Source organism: Pan paniscus, chromosome 2 (genome assembly GCF_029289425.2).
Source record: "Pan paniscus chromosome 2, NHGRI_mPanPan1-v2.0_pri, whole genome shotgun sequence".
Taxonomy (NCBI): domain Eukaryota; kingdom Metazoa; phylum Chordata; class Mammalia; order Primates; family Hominidae; genus Pan; species Pan paniscus.
The window spans coordinates 187,019,567-187,037,991 of NC_085926.1; the positions used below are offsets into that span (position 1 = coordinate 187,019,567).

Sequence of the window (18,425 nt, forward strand, 5' to 3'; positions counted from 1 at the left end):
GATTACAGGCATGAGCCACCGCGCCCAGATTTTTGTGTGGATTTCTAATGTTGATTTACCTGCTTCAGCTGTGACTGTTCATTTTCATGGCTGTTTCCCTTCATAAAACTGTTAACTCCTTGAAGGAAGGAGACGACAGTGCGAGGCTTGGGACCAGGATCACAATACATGATCAATAACTGCTTTTTAAATGTATTTTCAATAGAGTTATAAGGATTCATCTGGGTACTGAAGACATTTGGGACCTCAGTGAAGTTTCTCCGGGGCCAGATGGTCACATTGATTTTCTGGAATCATTTTGAATAAAAATGAGCAAGGTGGTGAATGCAATGCAAGGCTCTCCACATACTGTCTGGTATTGTTCAACCAGCTCCACGACTCCCTGAGGGCAGAGATGAGCAGATGTTAATGGATAAAGCCAGGTGGGATGATGTTATAACATTTCTCCTACAGCCCCAAATCTCCCACCTCCTGCATGTGTGACCTGAGTAAGAGTCGGTGCAAGAAGACGTCGGTGTTCCCATCTGTGAAATGAAGGAATTGACCCCCGAGGATCTTCCATTTCTGACAGTGCTTTGGATTTCATTGGTTTTGTCACAGGTACCCCCCAAAAGCCTCCATCTTTGGATAAGTGATTAAAACTGCTGAGTAATTTTCAATCAATAAAAGTTCAGTGCTGGCTCTCATTTTCTTCCAAAGATGTTTGTGCAAAGACCTGTGCAAAACACTTCAGATGGCAACACACCTCCAAAGTGAGTCCCTTAACACCACTTGTCCTTGGGGTTTCAATAAGCTCAGTTATTCAGAAAAGCAAGTGAGTTTTCCAGATATAAGATACTGTATTATTAGAAACTCACCAATATAGAAAAAGCTGATGTGGGTTGGGAGATAGAGCTGATATCCCAGCAACAGTCTTCTTACTTCATAATCTAAGTATATCAGAGACGTATTTTGGAGACACAAATTTGACCCTAAATATAGCTAAAACCATGCTATTGCAAAGGACTTTGGTGTAAGGTATTACTTTGTGCTTAATTACTGAGGCCATTAAACTCCTTTGGTTGTGAGAAAGAGAAACCTAAAGAGTTTAACAGCCTCAGTAATTAAGCACAAAGTAATACCTTACACCAAAGCCCTTTGCAGAAAGAGAAACCTGGCCGGGTGTGGTGGCTCATGCCTGTAATCCCAGAACTTTGCGAGGCTGAGGCAGGTGGATCACCTAAGGTCAGGAGTTTGAGATGAGCCTGACCAATATGGTGAAACCCTGTCTCTACTAAAAATACAAAAATTAGCCAGGTGTGGTGGCATGCCCCTGTAGTCCCAGCTATTCAGGAGGCTGAGACAGGAGAATCGCTTGAACCTGGGAGGCGGAGGTTGCAGTGAGCCAAGATCACGCCATTGCACTCCATCCTGGGTGAGAGAGCGTGACTCCATCTTACAAAAAAAAAAATTGATTACTTGATCTTCCATTATATGTCAAGTAATGGAGGATTTACTTTAAGGACACTCTTGTGAAATAGGCCTCTCTGTCTTTACTGGAAGCCAGGCAAACCTTAACCATCAGGCCTTACAGAACCTGGAATAGGAGTGTGGTCTGGATTGAGCAGATGTGCGTGGCTTGGTGTGCTCTAGGGACTGCAGGAGCTAGAGCACAAGGCTCTTGTTCTCGTGCTTCACCTTCCATATGACTCAACTATTTTGTCAGTTTCTGCTTCCCTTAAGATCTGTTTTTTTTTATGTTACCAAGGTGAACCATTTACTTCATTTTACAATATCTGGAGAGAAATGGTCTGAGGCTGTTTAATTACCATAGTCCCTTGGGGAGTTTTCCTTCAAGTCACACCATCGTTGCTGATTATCCTATATTTTGGCAACTCTTGGGCCATGGGCACTTCCTAGTCCAATCAGCTTTGGCCAGAGGCAGATTCTACTATACAGACATGATCATCTCCAAATTAGAGGGAACCCCCAGCTCCAAGTGAAGGGTACGTGTGGACGGTTTCCTTTATAAAGGGGTGTGTGATGGTGGGACAGGCATGTCTGCTGCAGTAGGAATGTTTCATTTGGTAGAGAGGAAACATAAGAAAAAGTAGGATTGGTACCCGCCATTATTATTAAAAAGTAGGATTGCTACCCGCCATTATTATTAAAAAGTAGGATTGCTACCCTCCATTATTATTAAAAAGTAGGATTGCTACCCACCATTATTATTAAAAAGTAGGATTGGTACCCGCCATTATTATTAAAAAGTAGGATTGCTACCCAACATTATTATTAAAAAGTAGGATTGCTACTGGCCATTATTATTAAAAAGTAGGATTGCTACCCACCATTATTATTAAAAAGTAGGATTGCTACCCGCCATTGTTATTAAAAAGTAGGATTGCTACCCTCCATTATTATTAAAAAGTAGGATTGCTACCCACCATTATTATTAAAAAGTAGGACTGCTACCCACCATTATTATTAAAAAGTAGGATTGGTACCCGCCATTATTATTAAAAAGTAGGATTGCTACCCACCATTATTATTAAAAAGTAGGATTGCGACCCGCCATTATTAAAAAGTAGGATTGCTACCCACCATTATTATTAAAAAGTAGGATTGCTACCCTCCATTATTATTAAAAAGTAGGATTGCTACCCACCATTATTATTAAAAAGTAGGATTGCTACCCACCATTATTATTAAAAAGTAGGACTGCTACCCACCATTATTATTAAAAAGTAGGATTGGTACCCGCCATTATTATTAAAAAGTAGGATTGCTACCCACCATTATTATTAAAAAGTAGGATTGCGACCCGCCATTATTAAAAAGTAGGATTGCTACCCACCATTATTATTAAAAAGTAGGATTGCTACCCTCCATTATTATTAAAAAGTAGGATTGCTACCCACCATTATTATTAAAAAGTAGGATTGGTACCCACTATTATTATTAAAAAGTAGGATTGCTACCCACCATTATTATTAAAAAGTAGGATTGGTACCCGCCATTATTGTTAAAAAGTAGGATTGCTACCCAACATTATTATTAAAAAGTAGGATTGCTACCCTCCATTATCATTAAAAAGTAGGATTGATACCGCCATTATTATTAAAAAGTAGGATTGCTACCTGCCATTATTATTAAAAAGTAGGATTGCTACCCGCCATTATTATTAAAAAGTAGGATTGCTACCCGCCATTATTATTAAAAAGTAGGATTGCTACCCGCCATTATTATTAAAAAGTAGGACTGCTACCCGCCGTTATTTGCACAGCTACCTTATGAAAGTAGTTTCACGTGTGTCTTAGATCACTTTAGAGGAAAGATATCAGACAAAGAGACCTGAAATAAATGGGAAAAACTTTTGACTTAAATGTAATATTCCTCTGACAGTGTACAACGTAAGTGGAGTTGGAAATTATGCCAGAGAGTGAGTTTGCCAACGCCAGGCTTTTACAAATGTCGTCATCCCTATGTATTGAGCACTGTTGCAGTGTGCAGATACTGGCTAGTACTTTTTTAAATAAAGATTTTATTTTGAGTAACCTGGCTATTAGTCATAACCTGTCTTAATTCACCTTCCCTAGAAGTAGAACCTGAGAAGGAATTTGGGTGCATGTGGTTTACTGAGTTTACACTCTTAAAAAACATCACCAAAGAATGAAGAAAACAGAACAGAGAAGAGCTGAGCAAGAATGTAATCATAGGTAAAATGCAGTCTTATTCTGATTCAGAAGAATTATGTAAAATTTGCACTGGAGAATTGTTCCAATCTGAGGCAAGGTATCTTGGATTTTTGGCCCCTGCATCACTCAGTCATTGGATGTTTGGGGTGAGGGGTGGTGTCACTCCCCAAGTGTCTCGGGGTGAGCCAGCTCCCATCAGCCCCAGGTAATTCTTCCTAGATCAAGTGTGTAAACTGTTAGCTGCAGCACCTGCCATAGCCAGGAGATGGGTATCCAGCTGGCAAATGGGATCTGGGTGGAGCATCAGCAGCATCTGCTGCAGGCTTCCTTGAGTCTACCTCAGAGAGCTTGTTGCAGGCCAGAAACTCTGGCTCGTATAGGCAAAAAGCAGAACTGATTGGAAGGAATAGAGGGCTGACTGATCTGAGAGACAAGAGGACCATATCTGGACTATGGCAGAAGACAAGGCAATCTTAGAGGACTAAGAGGACCAAGTCTCAGAAGACTGTCAGTACAGTGAGGGTTTTTAAGCAATAATTGCTGGCCAGGACAGCATTATGACTGGATGCCACTGGACATCATTGCAGCCATTCTAAGTGAGTTCCCGTCATCTCTCCAAAGCCAGCCCTTTGGGTAGAAACACCCAATTGGCCAAATGTAGAGCACACATTTATCATTAGCATGCTTTAAGTGGAGAGAGGATGAGGCAGCTGCTTTTTTCTTGGATGGAAGGAAGGCATTGCATCTCACCAATAACTCACATCATGCGATATTCTTCAGCAATTGGAAAAGGAGTTTGATGCTGAAGAGCAAAACCTGAGAGACAGCCAGAGTGTCTCCTGAAAGCTGGCAAAGTGAAGATTATTACCCTTATTTTATGATTATAAAAACTGAGGCTCAGAGAAGTAATTTTATTCATTGATTCAGAGAGATTAAGTTCATTCATTTGCCAATTATTTGTCGAGTGTCTGCTATGGGCTGAGCCTTATTCTAGGTCCTAGGGATTCAACACTGAACAAAATAGGCAAAAATCCATGGCCTCATGCAATGTACATTTTTTTTTTTTTTTTTTTGACATGGAGTCTTGCACTGTCACCCAGGCTGGAGTGCAATGGTGCGACCTCGGCTCACTGCAACCTCCACCTCCCAAATTCAAGCAATTCTCCTGCCTCAGCCTCCCAAGCAGCTGGGATTACAGGCTCCTACCACCACGCCTGGCTAATTTTTTGTATTTTTAGTAGAGATGGGGTTTCACTATGTTGGCCAGGCTGCTCTCGAACTCCTGACCTCTGGTGATCCACCCGCCTCAGCCTCCCAAAGTGCTGGGATTACAGGCATGAGCCACTGTGCCCAGCCTGCAGTGTACATTTCTATGTGGTGTGTGTTGGGGGAGAGGGGGTTGAGACAAAAAATAATAGGTAAATAAAACACATAGTACATCAGACGGTGACAAATATTAGAAAGAAAAAATAAATCAGGAAAGGTGAGTGGGTTGGGGTGTGGTGGCTATATTATGGAGATGTTTCCATTTTAAGTAGGGCAGTCAAAGTAGTCCCTGCTAAAACAGTGACATTTGAGCAAAGACCTGAAGGAAGTAAGGGAATGAGCTATGTGACTGTCTGTGGAAATGTCCTAGGCAGAGCGAACAGCAGGTGCAAGATGCCCTGAGGTCTGCATGCAACTGGCAAGCTCAGGGACCCACGTGGAGGCTAATATGGTTGGGGAAGAGGGAGCAAGGGGGAGCCACAGGAGGAAAAAGCCAGGAGGTGGCTGGGGCTGGATCATGGGGGCCTTGGAGCCCATTAAATGTTTTGAGGAAGGGATTGACATTATTGGAATTACATTTCTAAGGGTAGAAGGATGGACAGAAGCAGAAAAACTGGTTAGGAAGTTTCTGCAATAAATTAAGTAAGTGATAATAGAGTCTGGGATTAGGGTGGCAGCTGTGGAGGTACTGAAAAATAATATTTTTGCTATGTTGTAGGCTGCACAATGGCCCTCTAACATGTCTGTGTCCTAATTCCTACAAGGCAGAGACTTTGCAGATGTGGTTAGAGATCTTGGGATGGGGAGATTATTCTGGGTTATCCATGTGGTCCCTATATAAACATAAGGGTCCTTATAAGAAAAAACAAGCAGAGTTAGAAAAAGAGAAGGTGATTATTCATAGAAGCCAGGTATGGAAGTGGCAAGGGTCAAGGATATGGACACAATGAAAGCGTTCATCGATAGATAAATGGATAAAGAAAATAGAATGTTATTGAGCTTTAAAAAAGAGTAAAATCCTGTCATTTGTGACAACATAGATGAACACAGAGGACATTATGCTAAGTGGAATAAGCCAAGCACAGAAAGACAAATACTGCCTGATCTCACGTATGTGTAAAATCTGAAGAAATTGAACTCATAGAAGCAGAGTGTAGAATTTGGTTAGCAGGGGTTGGAGGGTGAGGGAAATGGGGAGATGTTGGTCAGAGTACAAAGTTTTAGTTATGCAGGATGAATAAGTTTGGAGATCTCATGTACAGCATGGTGACTATAGTTAATAATACTGTATTGTATACTTGAAATTTGCTGAGAGAGTAGATGGTAAATAGTCTTACCACAAAATGAAAAGTAACTATGAGAAGTGATGGTATGTTAATGAGCTTCATTGTGGTAATCATTTCACAATGCATAACTATATGAAAACATCACATTGTACACCTTAAATATATACAGTATTTATTTATCAATTGTAACTCAACAAAGCTGGAAAAGGAAAAAGAGAGAAGGTGATGTGAAGATGGAAGAAACAGAGACAGAAAAGGTGCTGTGCTTGCTTCTGGCTTTGACGAGTGAAGAAGGGGTCAGGAGCCAAAGAATGTAGTCAGCTTCTAGAAGCCGAAAAATCAAAGAAAAGGTTTTTCTCTTAGATCCTCCAGAAGGAACACAGCCCTACAGATGCCTGACCTCCAGAACTATAAGATAAAAAAAAAATTATGTTGTGTTAAGCCCCTGTGTTTGCAGTGATTTGTTACAGCAGCGAAAGGAAACAAACACGTGGGTTTTGGAGTTAGAGTCAGTGATGTTTACCCGTGGATGAGACGCAGAGAGGGTCAGGGATAACGTTACAAGTTTGTGAAGAGCAACTGGAAGGATGGAGTGCCTTTTACTGGGGAAAACTTGTTTGGGGTGAATTTAAGTCCAAGCCCCTGGCGATACCCTTTCTGCTCTGGCTATGCTAAGAGGATAAACCAGGACAAAATTCATGGGAGATGCACCAGCTTAGCTGGTCAGATGACTATGTCCACTGTCATCATCCTTCCCCTAATTTTACACCCTCTTTGCAGCCTCTATCTATCAGTATTTCCTCGTTGTTCTTTGATGGTAGCAGGCAGCACAGAGCTCAATGAAATTAGACATATATTTCTTATTTTAAGGTACAGCTGAGAAAATGTCTAGGAAATAAAAGTTGCTTTGATGTAGGCTGTATTATCTGGAGGCTTGTTAATGGTCTGTCACTGGGGTCCTCAGGCTGAGGAATGGATTCCTTAAATTGATAATCACTGAAATAGTCACCAACGACCATAGTACTGCTTTGGTTATCCTCAGCCAGTGACAAAAGTCATACTATTGTAGTCAAAGAAGCTATGCCAGGGAGTTGGAGCACCTGATTTTGACTGGCTTTGCTATTCACCTGCTGTCACTCTCTCTTTTTGAGCCTCAGCTTCCCCATTTGTAAATTGAGAGTGCTACAGCCAATGTTTTCAAAGAGCCTTCGTGGGGCTGCTTCACCTTGCTATTTGTTATGCGTCTTAGAGAGAAACTTGATCGAGCATTAAGCCATCCAGGTCTCAGCATTGTTCCGTCTCAGGTCCTGAGGAGCAGGCACTGACCTACTTCTCCTGCCTTCTTTTCCCTGCTGTCCTATTGGTCTTTATTCTGACCCCAGACCTGTCATTGCTCAGGATGCAGTTAAGAGGCCTTACTTCTATTCCGAGTGGCCAATGACTCACATGTCCACGGGACTGAGCAGTGAGGACAGGCTCCATTCGACAGAGTCCAAGGCAGATGGTCATGCTTCCTTTCCAGAATGAACATCAAATGCCAGGAACTCAGTGAGGGGCACTCTCCTTCTGACTTGGAGTTCTGTGAGGCAGCCACACAGGCCAGGTTCCGGCCACCTTCTGTTCTGGTTTGCCTAATGATGCTTTTGGCGAAAGACAAGGAAGAACAGCAAAAGCAAAGAAGGAAGCGATTCATCTGTTAAGGGAGCGTAGCAAGCATCCTTGATTTTCATTTTATTCCATGAAAATAAAACACAAGCAGAACACCATGCTGTTGCCTCCCAGGAGGATGACAAATTTGTGGTGTGAATGCCCTCCCTGTCCTCCTTCCTAGGCCACGCTGATGAGTTAGGACCTGTAGGACCCATGTGACAGGAGTTATTATGACTCCCTCCATTCCTTCTCCTTCCTGCTGTAGCAAATCTGGCCTGTCTGATAGCACAAGACTGAATGACTGCTGCTGAGTATTATACAATGTATGTTGTAGAGACTAACGAAGACTTAAATAAATAAGCAAGTGCATTTAGCAAGTGCATCCTTTTACGATGTTATTTACTGTGGGACTTTATATATGTCGCATCATTCTTTTGCTTCTCACGGGGGGCACGTTTATCAAACAAAGATTCTGGCCAAATCTTTTAAAGTCAAAAAGATATTGAATGTCAACATCATAGTCATTTACCATTGGAGGGTCCCTGAAACCACTTAAGACAGGAAATAGAAATCATCATTATTTCCTGGCTTTCGAACTGCTCTTACCCTGTTTCACTTACTTAGTGCACCACACAGTCCTGTGGACTGGGTTTCACTATTATTCTCTTTATGCAGCTGGGGGAACTGAGCGGTTGAGGGATCTAAAACATTTTAAAAACTTGCAGTGGGGCTGGGCGCAGTGGCTCACACCTGTAATACCAGCACTTTGGGAGGCCAAGGCAGGCGGATCACCTGAGGTCAGGAGTTCAAGTCTAGCCTGGCCAATATGGTGAAACCCCGTCTCTACTAAAAATACAAAAATTTGCCAGGCGTGGTGGCTTGCGGCTGTAATCCCAGCTACCCAGGAGGCTGAGGCAGGAGAATTGCTGGAACCCGGGAGGCTGAGGCTGCAGTGAGCTAAGATTGTGCCACTGCACCCCAGCCTGGGCGACAAAGTAATACTCCATCTCAAAAAATAAAAAAAAAAATAAGTAAATAAATAAATAAATTGCAATGGGAAGAGCAGACACCACTGTTCTTGAAATACCCTTCAGCCTTTCCACGACTGTGGAGTTTCACCATCCCCAGCCCATCTCGTTCAGTTTGTCTCCATCTTGGGTTCTGTCTCCTTCCTTCACTTCCTAGCTCTGCCGTTTTCCTTTTGCACTCCCTCATCCGAGGTCTAAAACAAAATTGTTCTCATTTCACCACAGTTGTTTTGCCCACTTCTCTGAAGCTGTCCTCAAAAGTATCTTTTCTATCCAAAGAGCTCATCAAGTTTTTTTTTTTTTTTTTGGTCTTTTTGCCCCAGACAAAGGCAATTTTCCTCTTAAGAGGAATTACTCGGAAAGCTGTTTAAAAAGTGACATTTGCTGTCTCCGGGATTTTCTTTGGAGTAGCAGGCAGTCGTTCCTCTGATCATGAAGATGTGCTCCTCTCACACCACATGTGCACCCTGCTGCCCTGGGTTTGTGCCATTTTGTTTTCACAACTTTTGGTTTCAATGCTAAATCATAATAAACTTGTAAAAAGTTTAACATGATAATTCGTTTGAGCCATACACATAAAAAAAGACAGTTATTTTTTTCAGGTTTTAAAATGAAGAGAAATGCAAGAGCAGACCCAACTCTGGGAATTATGACAGGTTTCACAAGGAAGGGGTCTCAGGTGTGTGGCATATCCTACCAAGTGGAGGTGGCATTTCAGGTAGAGGGAATAAGATAGGCAACGGCAAAGATGCATAAACTAGCGTGGTATGTCAAGATAATAGAGATGGAGAATTGAGGCGAAAGTGAGAGATGATTCTGGAGGAGCAGGTTGGGAAGAGGGAAGGACAGAGTCCTATCCCGTCCTTATGATCTCGTACAACTCCCACATAAACTATAGAGTACAGCACTATCTAACGCAGCAATATTTGCTTATACTGATGATGTTATTTTTGTGTTCTTGTTATTACTAGCAATCTGAAGTCAGCCAGGAGTCCCAAACTGGAATGATCTGATTTCAGTGGCTGGTGTGGTTTAATTCTCTGGCATGTTGTTCTTGGTATTAGGAGTGCAGTGTGGAATGGGCAATGAGAAATTGGGCACCTGTTTCCAATTTCAGGCACTGCAGATTCATACGCACAGTCCTGGGGTAAAGGTTTTTGAGGTAGATAATGCTTTCATGGAGTGTTTGTGTGTGCGTGTGTGTGTGTGGTGGTGGGGGTAGGGGTTCATGAGCTGCAAAGATCCACCGTCATCAGTTTTCACTAGCATTTCAAAGAAGTATGTGTGTGAGGGGTTGGCTTTCTCAGAGATTGTCACTCTATGATTAATCTCATAATAAATCCTAAAATTCAAATTCCAAAGGAAGGCCTGTATGGTGGATGGTGTGTGGGTGGTCGGGGGGGTCAACTGAATGCTAAAGAGAAAGTAGGCAGAGCTGTTAGCCTGAGCTGAGATGGGCTGCAGCCCTCCCGGAAGCTTAAGTATGTCAGCACCTCTGGGAGAATGGGTCACGAGTTGACTCTTCTGAAGGAGAAACGTGGAGTGAATGAAAAGATCCCAGTCAATTGGCAGGTTGACTAGAGATTTGATGGGGTGATTTCTTCTTCACAGTGGGAAGATGATCTCACATGGCAGTGAGGAGGGAAGAACCCTGTGCAAGTGATTTAGATGATTGAAGATAATTTTTTGGCTGGGGAAAGATGTGATAAAATTTGGTGCTCAGTAAATCCCTCCTCCACTTTAATTAGAAGTGTTGGGATCAGCCATCTATTTTGTGCTGTTGTAATTTTCTTTACTTCCATTTAGGTTTTTCTCAGCATTTAGTAAATTTCATTTTGAATGTATCAGCCTGTCTCAGTTGTGCAAAGGAAAACAAGGAGAAAGATTATGTTTACCTTGAGCTGAGAAGAAAAGAGGGATAGCGTTTCTCTCTCATCCTCCCCAACCCAACTCCCCAACCCAGGGAGATGGGGACTAGGCTTGGTGGTGGCAACAGGAATCAAAATAAAAGAACTCCAGGGAAAGGCAAAAGCTCAGAGGGAAGTGTTGGAATGCTGACCTTGCCCCACCCTGTTTACCTGCCAGACCTGTTTCCAAGGATACTCTTCTCTGGGGGATGAAAATTTAGATCATCACACGGAAGATACTTATCGTGTTCTTCATATTCAAGGTAGTAATGAATTCCTTCTTTATGTTTTTTGTTTGTTTGTTTGTCGTTGTTGTTGCTGTTGAGAATCTCTTAGTATGCCACTTATGGCTGGAATCTGTGGAGAAGAGGCAATGAGGCAAAATTGAAAAGGTGCCTCATAATGGCCTGGATTGGATTTTTGGCTTTGCCCTGTGGCATGGCCTGGACACAGAACTTCATTGTATTCCTTCCTTGTAATAAGATTGGTGATGGCTGCCTCCTGGGACGATCAGGAGAATTTAGGGTAATGTGTTCAAAGTACCTGTTAATTCACTGGTATGTGACAGGCATTTAGGAAGTGTTAGCATATATTGTTTATTGTCTTTTATGACATAAAACTGTAGAGGTAATCGAGTATAGAATTATCATGGGGGTTAGGGCTGGAGGGAACAGGCAAGGCCTCTCTCATTTTTCTTTTGCTATGGAAGCAGTACATCATGGAAAGGAGCTTCAGAACTAGACTATCTTTGCGGCCTTGGGGCAAGTTATTCACTTGTTTCTCCTCAGTTTCTTCTGCCATAAATGGAGAAGTATTGTAAAAACCAAAAGATTCAAATACATTACATGCATATTAGATTGCTTATTGCCTCCTAGCTTAATAAGTAGTAGGTTCTTTTTTTTTTTATTCTTCTTGTCCACATTGCCTTATCTTTCTCAGCAAATATCTTTTCTGGGTGCAAAAACTATACAAAATATACCATCCCTCAGGCCCAAAAGCCTGGCAGTAGGGTCTAAAGAAAATGATTGTGCCCACACCTTTATCCATTTTTTTCACTCTTTATCCACTTCATTTTATATCATTCTATGAAATGTTTATTAAATATCTATTATATGCCAGCAATAATGGTAGTTTCAGTGACTAATGTGACAGCCCTTGCTGTCAAAGAGCTCTCAGATTAATCAGGGAATGACAATAGTCTAGAAATAATTATATTGTAAGGCAGATACTGCACGTGCTGTGAAAAAGGTAAAAGGATATGGAGGGTCAAGGTGAAGGCAGATAGCTTCTGAATAGTGGAGGTGTGAAGAGAAATGGAGAGAGCTTCATAGAGGAGGTAACTTTAGACCAGAATCTTTGAGGCTGTGAAAACTTTCTCTATGTGGGGTGATGGGGAAGGACTCTAGGAAGTGGGACCATTCTTTTTTTTCTTTTTTTGAAATGGAGTTTCACTGTATCACCCAGGCTGGAGTGCAGTCGCGTGACCTTGGCTCATTGCAACCTCTGCTGCCCGGGTTCAAGTGATTCTCCTGCCTCAGCCTCTCGAGTAGCTGGGATTACAGGCACCTGCCACCATGCCTGGCTAATTTTTTTGTAGCTTTTAGTAGAGAGAGGGTTTCACCATCTTGGCAGGCTGGTCTTGAACTCCTGACCTCGTGCTCCACCCACTTCGGCCTCCCAAAGTGCTGGGATTACAGGCATGAACCATCACACCCAGCCGAAGAAGGACCATTCTAAGAAAAGCAGGGGTGTAGCAGCCTGTGAGACATATTTGGGAAATGCTGACAGTTTAGTTTGGCTGAAGAATATGATATGCAAAAAGAAACGATGGGGAATAAGGGTGAAGCACTGTTGTTACGAGTCTTTAATGACAGGATAATAATTTTGTACTCAGTTTGATTTGCAATGAGGAAACATTGAAAGCTTTTTTGAGCAGGAGGGTAAGTAATATGACAATGAAGATACAATGAGTTGGTATCAGAATTTGGAAGTGGTGGGGTTTACATCTGGCTCTAGCAACAGCCAGATAATAACATTTGGGTCTTTGATGGCTGCTATGGAAGAGAGAGAAAGACAGCATTTCATGTTCCAAATCAAAAGGACAGTAAAGCTAAAGACAGAGGTAGAAAACCCTAGGAGATCATTGAAAAACAGATTAATCCAGGTTGCTCTATACATAAGATACACGTGCGGAAATTTGGAGAGAGAACCAGATCTCTCTCTGTGCCCAATTTTCCCACCTATAAAATGTCAATAACATATAATACCTTCATAAGAGAGCTGTTGTAGAAACTAAGTGATTAATATTTGTAAGGTGTTTACGGCAGTTTCTGGCACATGATAAGCACTATATAAGTATTTGTTAAATAATTAGAAATAAATTTAAAACACAAGGTGATTTAACATGGGGTTCTTAGGCTGGGTGTGGTGGCTCACACCTGTAATCCCAGTACTTTGGGAGGCCCAGGTGGGTGGGTCACCTGAGGTCAGGAGTTCGAGACAAGCCTGGCCAACATGATGAAACCTGGTCTCTACTAAAAATACAAAAAATTAGCGGGGCACGGTGGCGGGTGCCTGTAATCCCAGCTACTCGGGAGGCTGAGGCAATAGAATCACTTGAACCCGGGAGGCGGAGGGTGCAGCGAGCCAAGATGGCGCCATTGCACTGCAGCCTGGGCAACAGGAGAGAAACTCCGTCTCAAAAAACGAAGCAAAACAAAAAAACATGGGGTTCTTAATTTTTTCTCTGACTATTTCTCTCTGAGGCATTGATTCATCTTGATAACACCTTGCTTTAGTTGGTATTTTAAATAAAATTTTGATATGTGTTAGCTCAAGTTATCTGTGTTATGATTCAAGACAGAACTGTGATCAACTCTGACACGGGCCAGCTAATCTGAAGACATTTAAAAATGTCAAGCTTGTTATAGCCAATTGTTTTGGTTATTGTGATGATTTACCAGTTTTAGGCTTAAAACCCTAACATTCATAGGAGATAAACCTGCTTCTTTAATAAAATGATGACTTTTATGGGGCAACAAGTTTCCTTGAAAAGGAAATACCGGACTGAAGTTAAAATTCAAGATATGACTTTACAGCTCTCTGTGCCTTAGCTTCCCAGAATGTAAAATTAAGGAATTAGGCTTCTATGTGTGCCATTAGGGCTTCTCCACAACTTTACAGGTACCTCCAATATATTCCCGAATAGCAGTGGAGTTGCTGGGGTTGGGCTGGAGGGGGCACCCTTTGGCTCTACCCTCTTGGCTCTGCTTGTCTAGCAGGGCAGTTCCTGAGGCACGCTGAAAACCCCGCCGAGAATCATTCTGAAAACAATTGGATAAGATGATACCTTTAGCTAATAGTCTTTGGTTCTCAAAAAATATGCATTTTTTTTCAAATAAGGTAAACTTTTTGCATAATAAACAAATAAATAAGACATATATACCTACATGCATTTTACTTGTATTTTACATGAAGTTGGGAACTTTGCTACTTAAATGGAACTCATGGTAAAAGAGAAGATTCTTTTATAATGTGAACAATTGTTTCTTCATGTCTTTGTTTTCTAAATTCTGAGTTTTACTCTTTTTCTTTTTCTTTTTTTTTGAGACAGAGTCTCACTCTGTCACCCAGGCTGGAGTGCAGTGGTGCGATCTCCACTCACTGCAACATCCACCTTACAGGTTCAAGCGATTCTCCTGCCTTAGCCTCCTGAGCAGCTGGGACTACAGGTGCCCACCACCATGCCTGGCTAATTTTTGTATTTTTGTAGAGATGGGGTTTCACCATGTTGGCCTGGGTATTCTTGAACTCCTGATTTTAGGTGACCCACCCGCCTTGGCCTCCCAAAGTACTGGGATTACAGGCGTGAGCCACCAAGCCTGGCCCCTACTTTTTTTCTTAAATTGGGACAATTTTTGGCTCGAAACACAGTTGTGAAAACCTAGGATACTAGCTTCTTTGTTCATTATCTACTTTTCTAGTCATTGCATTTGTTATTCTTTTTACCTCTTTTCAAAATTGAAATAAGCTAAAAAAAAAAAAATAAAAGCTTCCCTTTTTTTAAAAAAAAAAAAGGTATCTGAAATTTCACAAAGTATGCTGGCATCACAGCATTCCATGAATATTTAATCATCATCATCAAGACAGGAGGTTGGAGAAAAAAATCAGGTTGTGATATTTGGGAACAGCAGGTGTGGGAAGGAGGGTGTTGACACCCTCTGAAAACGGATATGGCATGTTGTGTGGCAGGTTCCCTCCACAGCTCCCATGTCCCCTGGGGTCCCAAACGTGCTTTAAGAAAACTCTGAGGAGCTGGAGCTTGTCCTCAGCCTTCATGTGGCAGAGTATCCCTGGAAATGGGGATGGGCTTTGCTGAACTCCTTTCCTTCACAAAAACCTTCACGATTTCTCTTTTCTGGGCCTTTGTACAATGTAGCTAGCTCCAGCCCCCATCTCTGTGCATTTTTACCCTTATTACTGTTGTTACGCAAGAACCTCTTTCATGTGTAGTAAGTCAGCAAGAGTACAGATATCCAGCTATGAGGATTTGGGATGGAGGGTAATGAAACTTAGAGTTTACCTAGGAACGTTTATATCATACAGTGAGGAGCAATGTAAAAATGAAAGAATCGTGGGTCATTCATGTATAGATTACTTGCCTTCTAACCTTACCACACCCTCAACTTTGCCTGCCGCACAGTGTTCCAGACACACAGGTTTTACTGCTGTTTCCTTACAGCAAGACTGATTCACCCTACAGGTTCTTGCCCCTGAGCTTTTGTACAGTCTATTCTGGGTTGGAGTTTTCTAAATGACTGTCACGGTAGATGGAGAAACTGTAACACTCTGGTTCTCAAACTTTTATGTGCATAACAGCCATCTGGCAAGGCTTGTTGACATGGAGATTTCTAGGCCTACCCCCAGAGGTTCTAATCCAGTAAATCAAGGGGCCTGGGCATGTGCATTTTTAATATGAGGTTCTCAGGCAGGTGTCCAGGGACCTGTGCATCAAATGCTGTCTTCGGGGTGAGAGGCTCTTTCTGGACACTAAAGGCTGCCCTGGCATGAAGATCCAGGTTGATACTAGAGTCATAAGCCCTGGACTCTGGGCCTGTCTTTGATTCAGGCTGGTCACTGCACTGGGGGTGGGACTATTATTTGTGTGACAGTGGAGTAAGTTTTTCCCCTGTGGACCCCAAAGATGCAGAAAGGGGGAAAGAATCCAAAATTACTGCCAAGAGGTGGAAACTGCTCAACATGTGATTGAGGTGGCCATTGAGTGTTGCCAATATGGAAAATCCCTTAGGCTACAGGAACAGAGGCAGGGCTGTAACTGGTCAGGGGCTAAGACAGACAAAAGGAAGATTCCCTCCCTCTCCCCAGGTGATTTGGGCTCTCTGGAAACCCAGAGAGCAGTCGCAGTTCAAAAGAAATCATCAAATGTCAAGACAGAATCACTGAGTAGAGTCCCCAACAACATAATAAAGATGAAAATTAAACATAAACTTCTTGGCTAAGCATTCCAGACCCTCAATAACATGGCCTTGGCCTTAGAGGCCACCATTTCCCTTTAAACTTCAGACATTCCAAGAGAACAGAGCATTCAGTGTCTTCAAATGGGAATTCAAGGGACTGTGTTGATAGGTGAGTGCCATAGGATCTTCCTCTCTGGTTCAACTCCTATGGTCCAAACTCAAGTTTTTGAATTGAACTGTTTTGTTGTTTTCGTTACGTTGCCATGCCAACTTAGGTTCTAGAGTGTAATCTTACTTTAAAAATCAATCCTTAAGTGGGGACACTGACATGGAGGTGATAACAGTTTGATACTTAGTAGCATAGAATGACAACCTAGAAGAGACCTCACTTTGAGCACGTCCAAACGGCTTTAATTTGCTGACAAGGAAGCCAAAGGATACCGAGGGAAACTTGCATAAGGGTATACTTGACCGAGCACACCCAGGGAGTTAGTCAACTAGGGAAGTAACTCTCCATGCCTACACAGAAATGCATAATGCCTTTTATCCTAACTAGTATCCCTGATACTTTCCTTGGTGTCTCAGCGTTTCAAAAGCCTATCTTATTTGCATTGTAATTTATCACTAGCTCTTCGTTTGTGTGTTTAAATTTTGTCAAGGTTCTTCTTCCTTCTTTAATTTCTTCCCTGATGAGACATGTAAAATGCCTCAAGCTGTTAGGAGAAGAACTTTAGGTAGGAAGAAAAAAAATAATCCAATGGTAATAGTTTCATCTTACTGAGGTTTTAAAAGATCAGGGTCATTTTCAATTTAATTCGACCATATATTGGGTATCCGAGTCTGCTGGTGACTGAACTGGGGGTGGGACTCTTATTTGTGTGACAGAGGAGTAACTTCTTCCCCTGTGGACCCCAAAGATGCAGAAAGGGGGAGATAATCCAAAATTAATGCCAAGAAGAGGTGGGAGCTGCTCACAGTGTGAACTGGCCTCAGCCCATTCTCCAATAGAAGCGGTGTTTTTTCTCTGATGAAGGTGGGCTGTGGTGGTTGCCTGAGTCGGCTGTGAGATTCCATCTAGCTCTGTGACATTGAGAGGTGACTGGATGGTTTCCACATCCACTCCAGGGTAACCATACTTCCTCCTGAGCCCTGTGAACAGGGAGGAGCCCAGGTGCTTAGCAGGAATGGTGAGCCACACCCCAGGTATGAGTCAGACCTCCCACCCAGCAAGATGGGGAAGGGTGATGGGGTGGAGACTGTGGCAAGTTTCACATTCTCCCGCCTTGTCTTTTCTTTGATTTATATTTGTAAGGAAGGGTGTTTCAAAGTGAAGCTCTGCCTTATGGGGAGCCCTTCTCCCTGCCATGAATGGCTGGCAAAGTACACCCTTGTTTTCCTTTTCCTGGTTCTTTCTTAGTTCTCTGTTGCTTTGGGGGAGTGCAAGTGTAAGAGTAGGGGCAGGACTGGTTTGTGAGGCCAAGTGCAAAGTGAAAATCCAGCCTCCTTGTTCAAGAACTATTAAGAATTTCAACATGACAACAGCAGAACAAAACCAAGCACAAGGCCCTTCCACCTGCAGGCCTCTGTAACTGCACGGGTTGCATGCCCATGAAGCCATTCTTGGTTGGGGTGGATCAGAAAGTCAGGTGAGGATCTGGAGTGGAGGACCCTCACTGGGTCTCAAACCAAAGCCAAAAACATACAATAATTCTTCCCCATCTGTAACGAATGTGAAAAATGGTGCAACATTAGCAGATTGGTATCCAGAGAGTCTCGACGTATTGCACTTACTTCGAGATTCTGTGGCTGTCAAGAGCAGACCTTATTTTGCAAAGGAGAAAGAGAGGCCAAGATAGAAGAGACGATCCTCTGAAGGTCACATTGCTTGTTAGTGGCAGAATGGGAACTAAATCTTAGGCTTTCTAACTTCCATGCCAGTGCCCTTTTTAGCCCTCAGTGAACCTGTGCGACAATGAAATTGTTCTCTTTCATTGCGGATAAAATTGGAACTTGGAAATAAGAGTGAGATACAGGGAAGGAAATGAGATCAATGATAAATGAATGGAGAAAACAAAACAGTTTAGGAAGCCAAAGCAGTTTGTCTGAGTCCTATCTGATACACAACATACAGCAA

The 18,425-nt window shown here is 42.4% G+C and overlaps 1 protein-coding gene across 2 annotated transcripts in view; it reads left to right on the top strand.

The window, feature by feature from the left end:
- Positions 1-18,425, top strand: part of TPRG1 (tumor protein p63 regulated 1) — a 383,450-nt gene that overhangs the window by 202,126 nt on the left and 162,899 nt on the right. Inside the window, exon 7 of one of the 2 annotated variants that reach the window (XR_010111707.1) lies at positions 454-686. Coding sequence is in view for 1 of the 2 variants with exons in the window: in XM_063603024.1 (XP_063459094.1) it covers positions 532-600 (69 nt within the window). In the remaining variant the exon portion in view is untranslated. Of the gene's footprint in view, positions 1-453; positions 687-18,425 lie in introns of those variants that run through there. The other variant, XM_063603024.1, reaches the window with a different exon arrangement.